The 16,354-nt window shown below is 39.9% G+C and overlaps 1 protein-coding gene and 1 pseudogene across 1 annotated transcript; one reads left to right on the top strand and one right to left on the bottom strand.

The window, feature by feature from the left end:
- Window positions 1-7,738: 7,738 nt before the first annotated feature.
- On the top strand, window positions 7,739-8,677 carry LOC103303478 (olfactory receptor 51I1). Its single transcript, XM_008160480.2, has one exon. It carries the CDS (start codon window positions 7,739-7,741, stop codon window positions 8,675-8,677), a length of 939 nt encoding a protein of 312 aa, XP_008158702.2.
- A 4,402-nt stretch (window positions 8,678-13,079) lies between these two features.
- Window positions 13,080-13,685, bottom strand: LOC103303479 (nascent polypeptide-associated complex subunit alpha-like; annotated as a pseudogene).
- Window positions 13,686-16,354: the final 2,669 nt, after the last annotated feature.

Here is a 16,354-nt window from a genome sequence, read left to right as displayed (position 1 = left end):
ATTAGCCATTTTGAAATAGGAAGAATCCACTTTAAAATTGTGTTCCATGTACAAGTATAACCCAAACTCCTAGCAGATTGGCATTTCTCCTCTCAAGAGGCCATTTTTTCCTGAGCTGCAATTATGCAATTTGAGATTTGCCTGTTCTCTGTTCTCAAACCATTCCCTTTGTAAGATTTGCAGCTGTTGAATATGTATAAGACCTTTGTTTTCCTTTCCAATGGTCTCTCTTCACTCCAAGCCTCACAATATTTGTTCCTGTCTTTCTGGACCTCCTGCAGATTCTCAAACAAACACTCTATTTCATGACTTTGTGCTTCTGTGATTTTGTCTACATCATTTTCCAGTGTGGCGAATTCTGCCTTTTAAAACTCTTTCTTATGATTTCACTTGTGTGTAGAATCTAAAGGACAGAATAAACAAACAAAATAGAAACAGACTCATTGATACAGAGAGAGAACAGACTGATGGTTGCCAGAAGGGAAAGTGGTTGGGGGACTAGGTAAAAAAGATGAAAGGATTAAGAATGGGAAGTTATAAAATAATAGTCACTGGGGGAGAGGAGGATGTAAAGTACAGCATAGGGAATATACTGTAGTCAATAATATTGTAATAACTATATATGGTAGCAGGTAGATACTTCAAATGATGAAAACATTGTGTCAAGTATATGATTGTCTAACTACTAAGTTGTACATATGAAATTAATACAAAATAACATTTTATGTAAACTATAATTGAAGAAATTAATTTTAAAAACACACTCTTTCTGGTGAATCCTACAGGTATAATTTTCATTATGAGCTTCCTCTGCTATGTAATTCTTCCCTAATCACTTGAGCTTTGTCGTGAGACTCTGGGTCCTTGATATTTCCCCATTCCAGACTTTATAAAATACAATAGGCCTTGAATGACTGAGACTTACACCTCTGAGATGGGAGGACTTGAGGACTTCTCTGGCTTGTCCTAAGGTCTTTAGGAGATCATGGGAAGACTGTTTCCTGGAGTGTTGAAAAGCTGCAATATGGACCCAACTAACGCCACTGGAATTAACCACTGGTTGTTGGGTGAATAAGTTTTACTGGGTAACACTGACAGCAACAGAAAGCAAATCCTCCTTCCTGCCTCAGCTTCCTAGAGCCTCCTGCCACTCCTCTGCCCTTTTTGCAGATTGTTGGAGCTCTTTGGCAAAGGAGAAATACAGTTTTCAGAGGCCCAACCCCAGTATCACAATTAATAATATAAAAGGTGAGATTGAGATCGAGAGAAGATAAATGATAACCAACACAATGAAACAATGAACTTAATCCTTGGAATTCTTTTTTGTTTTTAATTTTTATTGATTTTTTTACAGAGTGGAAGAGAGAGGGATAGAGAGTTAGAAACATCAATGAGAGAGAAACATTGATCAGCTGCCTCTTGCACACCCCCCACTGGGGATGTGCCTGCAACCAAGGTACATGCCCTTGACCGGAATCAAATCTGGGACCCTTCAGTCTGCAGGCCAACACTCTATCCACTGAGCCAAACCTAGGAATTCTTTACACGGTATCAAAAGAGCTAAAAAACTGATTATCAGATGCTAATACAACACAGATATTTGCAATAGCAGAAAGCCACCACCACCTCTAGGCTGGAGAGTCAAAGGCTGTGTTGCTGGAGCTGGATCCAAGGTGATCTCAACCAGTAGAAGCTGGGACCATGGATGAGAGGCAAACAATGCCAGAGACCCTGCTTTAGCTGGGAGAGTGGAGAGAGTGACATATCCTCTGTCTGCCAATGCTTCCCAACAACTGAACTTATCTGGAAGTCCACTCACTGGAGATTGGGATATTCTTCAAGAACTATTTTGACTCCTGTGATATGCAGAATAGTTGCAGAAGAGTAGGAGTGGATCTTATTCAGGTATATTATTAGTGCAAAATGGAAGCAAATTTCATCCACTCACCTCAGCCTTCATGAATCACTAACATTGTAAAATAAATAATCTCCCATGGGCTTTGATCTTCATAGTCAGCACCACTTAAGGTGTAACTCACTGTAGTCTGTGAAAGATGAGAATGAGAGTCATTGAACTTGCGTTCTGAGGAGTAGAAATCCTGTTGTGTGAAATGATCTCTCACACAATGAGATAGCCAGATTTGGGGGGAACTTCTTCAAGATTGTAACACAATCAAAACCTATATTTATTCCTAAAACCTTAGCCACTCAAGTAGAATTGATGACTCTCTTTTAGAAACATTGTTCATTTTTGCCATGAAAGCATTGATCACACTCTATTATAGTTGACTCTGCATGGTTCTGTAGCTTCCAATGGGGAGAGAATAGTCTGGGGGAAGAACCAGATGGCCCTAGGATGGGACACTGGTATTGACATGAGTGCCTTTTTCTTAACCATAAGCAGTTAGCTTTGGGGAAAAAAAAAACAAGATGCAGCTGAGAAGTTTGATTCTTGTCTTTAACCGTATGGTAAGATATCAATTATGCCAAATACATAAAATTCATCCCATAACTTCTACTAATACTGAGTTCATACAAAAGATGCCCAGGGTTGTTTTAAACTAGGCCTTGAGATAATTTGCATTTGGTTGAATTTCATTGCAGTTTTGAACATGTTTTGTGCTTTTAGAAGAATGGCTTATGTCCTGCTCCATCTGTTTGTTTGTTTGTTTTTCTTCACAAAAATTGACTAAACTTAGTGTGGTGATCACATTATAAAGTGTATAAATGTTGAATCACTATCTTTTATACCTTAAAGTAAGGTAATATTTTATGCCACCTATATTTTTATAACAAATTTTGAAATTATTCCAACATTTTATCATGAAAAATTTTAAACACACAGAAAACTTGTGAGAATTTTACAATAAACACCAGTATACTCACAACTTACATGCTATTAATATTTTTATTACACTATCTTTATCATATATCTACCCATGTGTCCATCCCTCTATTTATCCATCAGTCCATTTACTTTATCAATGTGTTTCAAAATTAAGTTACAACATCAATACACTTCCTATTAAATATTTCAGCATTCATATAATTAATTGAAGTTTAAGTCTTTATATTGTTATTTTATTTCTTTCAAACATATAATGTACAGATTGTACATTCACATTAGGTAAGTTCAGATTAAAGCATTGGCTTTGTTGTGAAATAAGCTTATGCCATATTACTAAGTAGCATCTGGAGGCATATTTGCCTCTAGAGGGTGTCTGGACTGTTGAGTGCTTGGCTTTTTAATATATATCTTTTTTACAGAATAAGTGCTGGGCCAGGTTGGTGTTGCTCAGTGGTTTAATGTCGACCTATGAACCTCGAGGTCATGGTTCCATTCCCGGTTAGGGCACATGCCTGGGTTGCGGGTTTGATCCTAGGCAGTGTTATCAACGATTCTTTTTCATCATTAATGTTTCTATTTCTCTCTCTCTCTCCCTTCCTTTCTGAAATCAATAAAAATATATTTAAAAAAGAATAAGTGCTGGCTTTATTTATTTATGTATGTATGTATTTATTTTCATTGATTTCAGAGAGAGGAAGGGAGAGGGAGAGAGAGATAGAAACATCAATGATGAGAGAGAATCATTGATCGGCTGCCTCCTGCATGCTCATCGAATCCAGGACCCTTCAGTCTGCAGGACGACACTCTATCCACTGAGCCTACCCGGCTAGGGCTATGTGCTAGGTCTTTATTGCTCTGTGTAACATCAGTGCTGAGAGTAATACTTGAAGTACAATCATGCTAAAAAATGTGTTTTTCTTGTATTCTTTTGTTTGGTCTTAGTTGAACTTAACTAAGTTTGTAAAATTTATGAGTGGAGGAGTAAAAAAAATGCTTGTTATATTTTTTTTTTACAAAAAAAAATACAATGGATTTAAATTCCATATACGAATCTATGAGGAGATATAGGGATATAAATTTGTGGACATTTTGTTGATTTATTAATGAGAATATGGGCATGTGTTTAAAAAATATACTTTTGGATATGTGAGCATGGGAGTATATTTGAAACATACCTGACTTTTTTTCAGATATGTGGATGAATCTCTAACTATTTCTAAAATTCTCTCTATAATCTACATCAGTGTCTCTCATCAATATAAGAATGTACAGATTATAGTATGTGTTTGATGTATTAAGATATGTGATTAGTGACTTAGCTATTGGGCAGTTGTATGGGCGTATTTGCATTTATCTGTTTGTATGCATATGGATCTGAAAGAGCCAATACTAGCAAAAAAATAAATAGTTGAATATGTTTAAAGGAGTATGTTTGAGGCTGTCAATGAGGAGGTATGTTTATGTGCATAGAAGCGTTTGCATTCCCTGATCAAGGGAGGCTTAACATAGTAATGAATGTAGATGATACATCAGGGATTAATGGAGCCAAGAAAGGTATTCTTCTAGGACCAATTCTCCTATGGCCCAACAGTACTGATTGAGCCCACCCTCTCTATTGTTTCCACTCTCCTCCTCCAACCACAAACAAATCCTAGGGACTCTTGGGGTTTTCATAAATTTATGAGTCCTTCAGTGAGTAAGCTGATGCCACTCTACCTGGTGGACTTGCAGTGCAGTACATCCAACTACAGGGAAAAGAAACTTCTGCCACCCAGTGAGTGCCCTTTCAGATTGCCCTCTTGGGCCTCTTCCCTAAAACTATCCCAAACCTGAAAACTCTTATTGCAACCCCAGACTGATTCTGACCCTCATATTTCTCCTCTAAGCATGAGACAAATCTGTTCCATTCCAAAGCCCATGATGCCAGGTACCCATCTGAATCAAAATTCTAATACCAAATCACATAACCTTATAAAAGGGCTGATTCATTAGATCTAGATTTTGTTTTGAGGGCATTTTAGATTTCCCCCTAAAAAATACCTTCAAATATCTAAGTCTTGGGTGTGCAGCTGGAGAAAAAAATCACAGAACCAAATGAACTGAAATTATTCAACAATGTGATCTTCAATCTTAACTGCATTTTCAGTAGTGAGTAGATCATGGGAATATAATTGGTGGAGTACTACTGTGGGTCTGTTAAAACTGTGCATTTTTGGCAGTGTGTGTGTATGTTTGTGTGTATGTTTATAAGTATGAGTTCAGATTGCTGTAAACAAGGGAAGATAACTGAAACACTGATGAGTAAGTATTACTCTTCTTAAGTTCTGTGGTTGTGCTAGTATTATGTGTGACCAAGAAAGAGCACAATAATTTCTGTCTGTTTGATGTGAGATAATACCTGTAAAAACTTGAGTGTGTAACCGTGTGTACAAGTGTGAGATGTATATTTGCTAGTACCTTTGTGTGAGCATTTGTGTGTGTGCATGCTCATGTACATGCTGTGTAAAAGAAGGGCATTGTTTGTGTTTGTCTCCATCGTCTTAATGTTTCATCCTAGAATTAGTTACATTTAGGAAGCCTTAACTGATACCCCTACAGTGAAAGCAAATAAAAAAATGGTGAAGGATGTTCTCTTTGGGGGAAGAAGTTTTCAAAGTTGCTTTCCATACTGAGGGAAATCTGGAGCATGGATGAAATATGACTTTCTGGAATACCTAAATTTACACATCAGGGATTAAGGCTAATGGGGTAAACTTATCTTGTAGGAGAGTCCTTAGTGTCTGCTGGTGCTCTGAGTGCCTTTCCATTTCTTCAGAACCTAAAGATAACCTTAGAGTGAAGATTATGGAAAAAAGTAGATCTGGATAGGCTGGATGTAAGAAGATTCTTGAAACATTGTCTTTAAACCTGGCTTTGGAGGAAGAGAGAGGTTTAGAGGTGGAGTACAGAAAATAAATCCTACAGATTGATGAGTTCATTTGAATTTTCATTTGGAAGGGAGAAAAAACAAATAGACAAATTCCTTTCCATGGCTCATACTTTCAGGATTATGAATGATATCTGGGCATTACCCAAGCTCTTGTAGCCATCTACTTTCACTGTATTTACTAAGAGAGAATGAAAATTCCAGGAAAAGTTAAAGGAATAAGAGAACCATTATGCCTAACTTCCAGAATAGAGCTTTAGCTATGAGATACCTGGCACCATGGAAATACAGTTACAGAGATATTTTGGACAAAGGCTGACAAAAAAGTTCTTTATGATATGCTTTCTCAGTTTGCACAGTTCTAAATATTGCTTACTTTTCCTGGAGTTAATCTGATGCTGTTGAAGGACAACAACAGAGAAATAGGATTCAGTAAAGAAGGTAGAGAAGGAGATGTCAGTGTAGGAGAAAAATGGGAAGAAATGGTGCCTCCAAAGTAAGAAGGCAGTTCTAAAAAGGTGAGTTACCAACAAAGTTAACTCTGCTAGGGAGGCCAAATGAATGAGTATTGAGAATATTTATTATTAGATTTAGTAACAAGGTGGTCAGTGGTGACCACAGAGAAATTGGTTTCAGTTGGGGAGATGAAATGTGGAAGCCTCACTATAATACACTGAGCAGTGAGGATTACAAAATAAAATTGGAGAAATAGAAACATAAACAAGCTTCCCTTCCTGCGGATCTGGAGAGACAGTGTTTCAAGAAGCTTGACTAAGAATTGAGCAGGGGTAATAGAATGGCAGCTAGGGAGGGAAGCTTTTGTTTTTATAATGGGATGGTCCTGCACATGCTTTTTGCCTGAAGGGAAATGGACATAAAAGGAGAGGCTGATGCATACAATGGACTAAAGGAAAAGGTCTCTGCAGAAGAAGGCAGGAAATGGAATCCTGAAGGTGGAGTGCTATTCTTGGAGAAGGAGGGACATCTCTTTCTCAGGAACCAGGGGAAAAGAATGGATAAAGATGTAAATAAGTTTAAAATTTAGGCAGTGGTAAATAATCAGGTGTTTTGTTTTTTTTCCCCCCAACAAAACACTTGCTTTGTTGGTTTTATCCAGCTGCACATCCAATTTGATTATAGATTTTATGGAAGTTGGGGTTTGCTGTGTGAATGTGAAAGAGAAGCAAAGATGAGATGAAGATACCAGCTCTAGTGGGAGAGTAGGTCAGCAAAAAGTGAGGAAGAAACTGCTAAAAGACAAAGAGATCAGGAAAAAAAAAAGGGAAGAATTATCAAGACCCTGAGAGCAAGTGCATGGGCACAAGAAGGTAAGAGGGCTGGACAATAGAAAGATGTGGTCAGAATGTTTAAAAAAATGGAATTTAAGATTCTCAAAGGCGGAGCAGTCTTTGGTGTCAACCTATTCAGGGGTAGGCTGATGGGGAAGTATTGGGAGGCTGAGGTGAAATCTGAGTAAAGGTTATTAAAACTGCAATTTTACAGCTGTAGAAGCTTCATGTACAGCATCTACCAAAGGACTTCCAAAGGTGTTGGCAATGTTTATCTTTCCCTGTCTATGTTAACCTCTATTCCCCACCCCCCAAACTCCCAAATGTGGCTTCTAGGGGTAAGATGGGGAAGTAAAGGTGAGAATTAGGAGCTTTTTCATCATATCTCCTACCCTGTTGCCTTACCATGATATGGGCACTCATTTGATCAGCACACCTTAACAGAGTTTCTATTATGGCCTAGACAGGGTACTGGGCACTGGTGATATAGCAATGAGTAGAACCCAGTTACTATCCTTAAAGAGCTGGTAGTCTAATAGGGGAAGCAGGAACAGCGACAAACACTTTTAATCTCTGACCTTTTGTGTTGGAGACAGGATGTCTGAAAGAAAGTGAAGAACTCCTCAAAACACCCTCTTGGGCTCATTCCTATCTATATTCTTACAACTGCCTGCCATGTTGGGCCTCAATGGCACCCCCTTCCAGCCAGATACACTCCAGCTGACAGGTATTCCTGGGATGCAGACAGGCCAAGCATGGGTTGCCCTGGTTTTCTGCATCCTGTACCTGATCTCCATTGCAGGCAACCTCAGCATCCTTGCTCTAGTGGTTCGGGAGCCTGCTCTACACCAGCCCATGTACTACTTCCTCTCTATGCTCTCTCTCAATGATCTGGGGGTGTCCTTCTCAACACTCCCAACTGTGCTTGCTACCTTCTGCTTCAACTACCGCCATGTTGGTTTTGATGCCTGCTTGGTTCAGATGTTCTTCATCCACACTTTCTCTTTCATGGAATCAGGCATACTGCTGGCAATGAGCTTTGATCGTTTTGTGGCTATTTGTGACCCACTACATTATGCCACTGTGCTCACCAACAGCTGCATCTTGGCTATGGGCCTGGGCATCCTTGCCAAGAGCTTCATTACTCTCTTGCCTTTCCCCTTCCTGGTGAAACGACTTCCCTTCTGCAAGGGCAATGTTTTGCATCACTCGTACTGCCTCCATCCAGATCTCATGAAAGTGGCATGTGGAGATGTCCGTGTTAACAACATCTATGGGCTCTTTGTGGTCATTTTCACCTATGGCATAGACTCAACTTTCATCCTGCTGTCCTATGCATTGATTCTGAGAGCTGTGCTGGCCATTGCATCCCAGGAGCAGCGGCTCAAGGCACTCAACACCTGCATATCACACATCTGTGCAGTGCTGGCTTTCTATGTGCCCATAATTGCTGTCTCCATGATCCACCGCTTCTGGAAAAGTGCCCCACCTGTTGCTCATGTCATGATGTCCAACGTCTATCTATTTGTACCCCCCATGCTCAACCCCATCATCTACAGTGTGAAGACAAAGGAGATACGCAGAGGGATCTTCAAAGCCTGTTATAAATCCTAGAGCTGAGGAAGACTACAAACCCGAGAGAACTCCTTTGTAAAATGAACTGGGGCTTGTTTGCCAACTTAAGAAATGCTTAAAGCAAGGAGAAGAACCAGAATCTTTATAGTTGTGAATATAGAACCAATAAAGGAACTTTTGACTCAATAAAATTACATACATGTGTAATGAATATTTACTATGTGAAAACCCTGTGCTAGTTGTTAATTTTAGAATGGTGAGTAGGACATATTGTTAAGTAAGAGATAGACATATTAAGAGAAAAACATAAACAAAGAGTAAAGATGCCCTGAAAAAATGTTTGATGTGTGGAAATAATGCAAGTTCTACAGTGCAAATAAGCTTGAATACAAATAACTCTGTTTTCACCCAGAATGAGAGAAATGATAAACACTGGAGACAAACAAAATGCATGTAAGCTTTGTGCTTCGTGTGACAGAGAGGGCCCATTTGGTTTGTAGAGAGCAGGATACATTTTGTTCTGTTTATGTGAAGGAGTTTGTAAAGGATGAGAGTGGTTAGAGTACTTTGTACAGGGTGGCAGGAGGAAGGGAAGGTGATAATTTTTGACATAAATATGTGAAAAAATACTTAGGCAAAAAATTATAGAATCTTGCTAGTCCAAGTGTGACCTGATAAACAATAGCCTTCGTATATCTGGCAGCCTGTTAGAGAAGCAGAATATTAGAACTCATACAAGACCTACTGATTTCAAGTGGCTTTGAATAAGACTCCTGGATGATTAAAACTTGAGAGGCACAGTGATTTTCTTTTCTAACACAACTCAGGTAATGCTGATCTGATGTGTAACAACAATAACAAGACTCACGAGTAACAAGAGTGTGCCGGGCCAGCTCAGCTCAGCCAAGGGTTCAGTGAGCCTGAGGGGGGGGGGGGGGGGGGGGGTGCAAAGGATGTAGAAAAGACAGAAAAAAAGAGAATAATCTGGGTCTAGGTGGATCTTCCTGTGCCTGGCTGAAGCCACAGAGAGAGTTCCAGTCTGCAAGCTGAGACTTTATTTTATAGCCAGAGGTAAACAACGTAGTGGTCACCATAGATACAATGTTCTTGTGAATTTCACTTGTTTTGGCAGCACTTGCTGCACCTCCCACAGCCCATTAGCTACCCAGATAAGATCTAGGGAGTGTCATAAGGTCAAGCCTAATTATGCTAAGAAGGCTGTGCCCTGTAAGCTAGGACTTGTTTGTGGCTTTGCCAACAGGTCAGTCGGAGGCTTAACCCTATAGCCGCTCCCTACACAAGAGTCTGGAAAAGTGGTTCTCAAAGTGTGATTCCCAGACTAGCAATATCAGTATCGCTTGGGAAATTGTTATGTATGCACATTCTCAGGCTCTTCCTCATATATCCTGAACTATAAATTCTAGTGTGTGAAGTCCAGCAATTTGTTTGATAACTTCTCCTAGTAACTTAGATATTCATTAAAGGTTGAGAACCTTGAATAGCAAGAACCTACAACCAAGATTACTCTACCCAGCAAAGTTATCACTCAGAATTGAAGGGCAGATAAAGAGCTTCAAAGATAAGAAAAAGCTAAAGGAGTTCATCACCACCAAACCAGTATTATATGAAATGCTGAAAGGTATTCTTGAAAAAGAGGAAAAAGAAGAAAAAATTAAAGATAAAAATTATGAACAACAAATATATATCTATCAACAAGTGAATCTAAAACTCAAGTGAATTAAAAATCTGAGGAACAGAATAAACTGGTGAATATAATAGAATGAGGGGCATAGAATGGGAGTGGATTGATAATTCTCAGGGGGGAAGGGGTGTCTGTGTGGGGGGTACTGGGAGAGACTGGACAAAAATCATACACCTATGGATGAGGACGGGGCGGGGGGGGGGAGGTAAGGGCAGAGGGAGGGGTGGGAACAGGGTGGAGGGGAGCTATGGGGGGGGAGGAGAAACAACTGTAATAATCTGAACAATAAAGATTTATAAAAATAAAAAAAGAAATAGTTGGGGAGGCGGGCGTAAGGAGAAATGGGAGAGATCTGTAATATCAATAAAAATCCATTAAAAATAAATAAAAATACATTTAAAAAAAAGGTTGAGAACCTTTAACCTACAATATCAGACTAGAATATTTAGGACAATTTCAAGCAGCTTTGTTTAGACAGAGAGATTTCCATGACAAAACTTGGGAAATGAGATCTTGAGAGATTTCCTAAATCAGATTGTGAATGGTTTCTAAAACTTGGAGAAACTGACTTCTAGGTATATGCTGTTGGTGGTGAAGGAAAATGCAGACCCATAGCCTATGATCTCCACAAATTGGTGCAGATATGGCACAGGAATAGCTAACCCAGAAAATTTGATGAGTCATCTAGCCACTCCACAGTCACTCTATAATAATGAAAAGTAGAGAGAGTTCTCAAACTGCCTCTTTGAGGTATTTCAAAGTTCCATAAAGGGAAGGAAAAATATTACTCATGCCCATCTTCTGTTTGCCTCCCTGGATACATTCCACCACCTAGTACAAAAGCAAAAGAGCTCTCTCTCCTGCCATTCCTTCCCTCAATACACCAATACTATACTTGAAACTGAAATAAGGAAGAGGTAAAATGAAATGGGAAGACTAGGTACTTGGGATAATAATTATTTGGGGGATCTGAAATTGAGGTCTCTAGAAAAACTTATGTATGGTACAATTACATCAAAAATATTGCTTTTTTTCCCCATTTGAATCTCTACCCTCTGTATATAAATACAATCCTCTCTACTGATCAGATTCCAGTTTGAAGAAATGCTATTCTCCTTTAATCATAAAGCTGGTAGATGGCAAAGCTAGAACTCAAATCTACCTCTATGTGACTTTGAGCCCCATGGTCTTTCAGTACCCTGGGATATTTCTCCTGGAGGACACTTCAATCTTGTGCAATTTGGTGGAAGTTTGAGTGGGAATTAAATAGGGAACAGTAATGATATTGAGTAAAGGCAGCCATGGTTATATCCTCTCTTGGTTGAATCCTAGGCCTGTATCTGGGCTTTAAGCTTTGTTCCCTGGGCTCTGAGTCTTGCAAATTTCCCACCAGGCTCTAAGCTTTAGGTTCTTAATAGAATATAGATTTTAAACCCAGAATTCAGAAAAATAAACTCTGGGTTCTGTGCTCAGAGTTCCAGTTTTGAGACTGGGTAATTCCGATTAGAAGGGGAAATTGCTATGGAGCTTAGAGTAATTTGTCTCCATCCTATTCTTCATCATAAGGAAGGAGTTGGAATTTGATTTTCTCTGTGTAGAGAGGGAATTATCTCCAGGGGACATGCTTTTTCTTTCCTTCCTGCTCCCAAGGTGAGATCTTATCCTCTTTTTCCCATCACCAGCACAGCATCACACTCAGGCAAAATAGGACCCCGGAGACACTGACTTCTGGGAGCTCTCATTCAAAAATATAAAGTTTGCCTCTTCTCTTGGCTAGTGCCTGCCAGAGGCCCATTCTGGAGCCCCTGTGAGTTCTTCCAATCGAACTAACACTTCTCAAAGCTTTCTCAGGTGAATTTAAACCAATTTGTGTCTTCTAAGTATATGCACAAAAAAGTGTGTTTCTGTCTACAATTCTGCTTGTGCCTCTGTGCGGTTCTTTCATTCTCATTCATGTCTCAGTATCTTTGAGTGAATTTCTATTGATGTATATGTGAATGTTTGTATCTTAGCCATGATTTGTTTGACCTATGATGGAGATAGAAAAATCCCTAAATTTTATTTTCATGCAGGTTTTCTATGAAAAGAATACTACTTATGAAAATGCCTTTGTAGCCTCCAAAACACTTTCAGACAGGGCTTCCAGGGACTGCTTTAACTGTGGAAGGCACATGGTGTCTTACATCAGGAACTGAAAACTTGCCTCTGTTTTGGCCACACAGATTCCCAGCCATGATATTCTCAGTGTCACAGAATAGGAGAGAACTTGATAGTCTGGAACATCAGGTCTGAGGGCAGAAGCAGAGTTGAAAGGGCCTTTAATCTCAAATAACCATTGCTGTCCAGGGGTTTTCAGTCTTATTTGAAAATCTCCACTCACTGGAACATATTATCTCCTGTGCAGGTATGACTCAGAAAAATCTTCCTTACCTGAGCCCCAGACTATCACCCTGTGATTTCCATCTATCACCCACTACATCTTGCACCTTCCCCATCTCCATCTCTTCTATGGTATCCTTTTCTCAAAACAAGGTATCATTGGTTCCTTGAGTGATCTTTTTTATTTCATCACACAAGAAGCCATAATTTTATTAATGATAGAAACAGTACAAATTTCAAACCAAGCTGCCATTACTCTTTAGAAACACCAAAAAAAAAAGTTTCTCATTTTTTAGATAGTTACACTGTTAATTCCATAATGGTATTTACAACAAACATTATTACTGTTGTTCTTCCCACTCAAACTTCCAGAGTCAGGGTACAGACTGCCTCTGCTCTCAACACATTTGCCTGTGACATGACCAGTTCTATGCCTTTAACTTCCACACCTGTTTCATCAGCCTCTTCCTCTTCACTCTCCTCTTGTACAGTTGGAGTCTGTGTGTTTTCTTGAATGTCGGAGGCAGCTTCACCTTGAACTTTGTATCATCAGTTGCTACCTGTGCTTGCTGAAATAAATTCTTGAACTTGGCTTCCCCCAACACTATGTAGGTAACTGCAGCTGGGCTCTTATAGACCTCTGGTTTTGTGAGGACAAAGTGGACGTTCTTAGATGTCTGGACAGTGACCTAGTAACCTCTGTAACCTGTAGAAGACCTAGTTTGGACATAGCCTTTTGAGTCTTCTTTTTACTCGGCTTCATATCACTTTACTGACTGGTTCTTCATTGATTTTGTCTGTTGCTGCCAGCTGGGCTTGTTGTGTGGTTGCCTGTGTGGAATCTTGTTCCTCGAGCTCTGGTACTGATGCATGACTGTCAGATTCTGTTCTAGACCCTGTCCCAGCCTGGGGCTGTGGCAACTCCTGCTCTGTTCTAGAGATAGTTTCTAAGGCTTTACTGGGCATTTTGTGCAGGGAATGTGGGACCAAGATGGGGGAAGAAAGAACCTTAACTTCTCTCTTTAAGTGACTTGATACCCTTTGCCTTTGAGTGTGTCTCAGTTGGTTTAGCCCTGATCTGGAGTATGGAATCCAGGACTGAATGTTTTTCTGTTTATGGCTCTGAGCAGTATGTTCATGCTTTTATTAATTTCTGATCTCTTGAGCATGTATTTGTGTTAGAATCATGAAATATTGGAGAGACAAGAATGAATTAAGGATATGTTGAAAAATGGCGACGGAATAGAGTCGGGTTTGGAGTCTGTTCCTGGGGCGGAGAGTCGGAGCAGCAGAGGCTCGCAGAGGGAGTGTATGTGGGCAAGCCAAGGGACAGCTAAACTCCAGGAGAAGGCGGGGGAGTGCTGGGCAGTGTTCCTCTGACCGCGCAGCACCCACAGGGGCTGGGTCCCCTCCTGGAGCTGCGGGCTCGCCGGGCGCCTCGCCATCTTGCAAGGAAAGGAGGATTTTAGTGGAAACCTGACTTTCCGCGACAACTGCTAACACTGAACTGCTGGGAGCACCAGACCACCGGTCCCCTATCAGCGCAAACATTTGGATTCAAAGAAACTCTTCACTGCACCACGGAAAGGTCAGATTTTGTCTGAAATAAGCTGCGGTTTCTAATCCCCGCGCTGGGTGAGGGAAGTGCTGGGTGAGGGAAGTGCGGCAGCCGCAGGACCGGCAGGAGCCGGGAGGTCTGTGCCTAGAAAAATCAGCGGCAGTTGGAACTGCCGTGATCCGTGAATGAGGAGGGGGGTCTTCTGAGCTGCTAACAGAAGTGACCTCTTGAAAGCAACTCATTTTAATCTGACGAGGAGGGTCAGACTAAGAATTTTCAAAGGAGTGCAGGCTCCTTAGTCTGGGGCACAGACCCACGGTCCGCACACCTGGGCTCTTTCCGACTCTGATTGCTAAGCCCAATACAGAGGTAAACCCAGGTGGAAACCCTGAAAGACTGCAGGGGGAAGGTGTTTTTTCGGAACCTGGGGCCAGAGCTGCGTGTGACCATCAGAGAGGCAGCTCTGAGGCGCACATCTCCACAAACCGGTAGTGAGTGCCATAGAAGGGGAAAAAAAAAAAAAAAAGAAAAAAGAGCTAGAGAGGCCCGGAAGTCAATTCAGAAACACTGCCACCCAGGGGCTGAAACGCTAATTGTCTCTGGTGTAATAAAAAATAAATACGAGAAATTAAGATAGGGCTGGCTTAAAAAGCAGGACTGGCTTCCAACACTGAGGAGCCCTGGAATGAAGCTGAACTGAAATACCGCCCAGACTGGGAAAAAGGCGTACCAAACAGAATAATAGAGGAAGTGAATGACAGCCGCTACTGCACATTTTAGTCTTCCTATTTTTTAATTTTCAATTCTTTTTTCAATTTTTTAAATTTTTTATTCTCATATTTTTTTATTTTCATTTTTTGCATCTTTTACTTAAGAAACTAATATTTTTTTCTTTTTCCTCACTTGATTTTCACCTTTTTAATTATTACATTTTTATTTTCAATCAGCACTATTATTACTATTATTTTACTTTTTTTTTTTTTTTTTTTTTAATGTCATTTGATTTTCTCTTTCTTTTATTTTTGGATTAGTGTCCTACATTCGATTTGCATCTTTCCCTTACAATCGCTTTACCCTATCTCAAAGCTAACATTATGCCATCACTCTCCTAACCTTTCCCCTTTTGCTCCCAGTTTATCTTAACCCTTTCTGGCTTTAGATTTTCCCTACTTTTTCAGTTTACTCCCTGCTAAAACTTCACCCTACTTATATATCTAATTCCCAACCCCCTGCTCCAAATCCATACAAACCTCTCTCTACGCTACCTTTAAAAAATTATTTTTCTCTCGGGCCTTTTGTTGTTTGCTTGAATGTTGATTAGATTGAATTTTTATGCTTTTTTATGAGATTGTTTAGATTATTCTTTTTGTTGGTTTGGTTGGTTCTTTTGTTTGCTTTGTTTTTGTTTGTTTTTTACTTTTGTTTTCCCTTGCCTCACTTGATATTAGCTGCTGTTGCAGATTGTATTAATCTCCAGGCTCGTGTTGCTGGAATTTGCTGGGAATAGTGGTTGTTCTAGTGGAGTTTACTCCCCATATATATAGTTTGTTCCCCTTTTCTCTCTTAGTATCATTCTTGTCTCTCTTACTTTTTTTTTCTTTTCTTTTTCTTTTCTGTTATTTCTTTTCTTTCTTTCTGCTCTTTTCCCAAGTTCAGATTCACACTCTTTGTTGTTGTTTTTTTCTTCGTTGTTGTTCTTTCTTTTTACTCTCCCTCTTCCACTCCTATTCCCTAATTTGTCTTTCTCTGGTGGTTACCTCTATTGGAGGTTATTAATATCGTGAATACAATTCTGTTCAGTGCCTTGTCTGTTGTGCCTGGTTGTGTTGTATTTTATACCTTTAAATCAACGCCAGAGAGAGAAATCTATATAACCAGACATCCGGAGAAGAGAGACCATGGGGAGACAAAGAAACAGCCCCCACAGGAAAGAGAAGCAGGCATCACCAGAAAAGGAAGTAAACGATTTAGAGGCAAACAACCTATCAGAGAAAGAATTCAGAGAAATGGTCATAAAGTGGCTGAAAAGGATGGAAGACAAATTCGACAATATGAGTAAGAACCAAGAAGAAATGAA

The sequence above is a fragment of the Eptesicus fuscus genome, chromosome 13 (assembly GCF_027574615.1).
Source record: "Eptesicus fuscus isolate TK198812 chromosome 13, DD_ASM_mEF_20220401, whole genome shotgun sequence".
In the NCBI taxonomy this organism is placed as follows: domain Eukaryota; kingdom Metazoa; phylum Chordata; class Mammalia; order Chiroptera; family Vespertilionidae; genus Eptesicus; species Eptesicus fuscus.
Note: the sequence above shows the minus strand (reverse complement) of the source record. Positions and strands in the feature narration are given on the sequence as shown.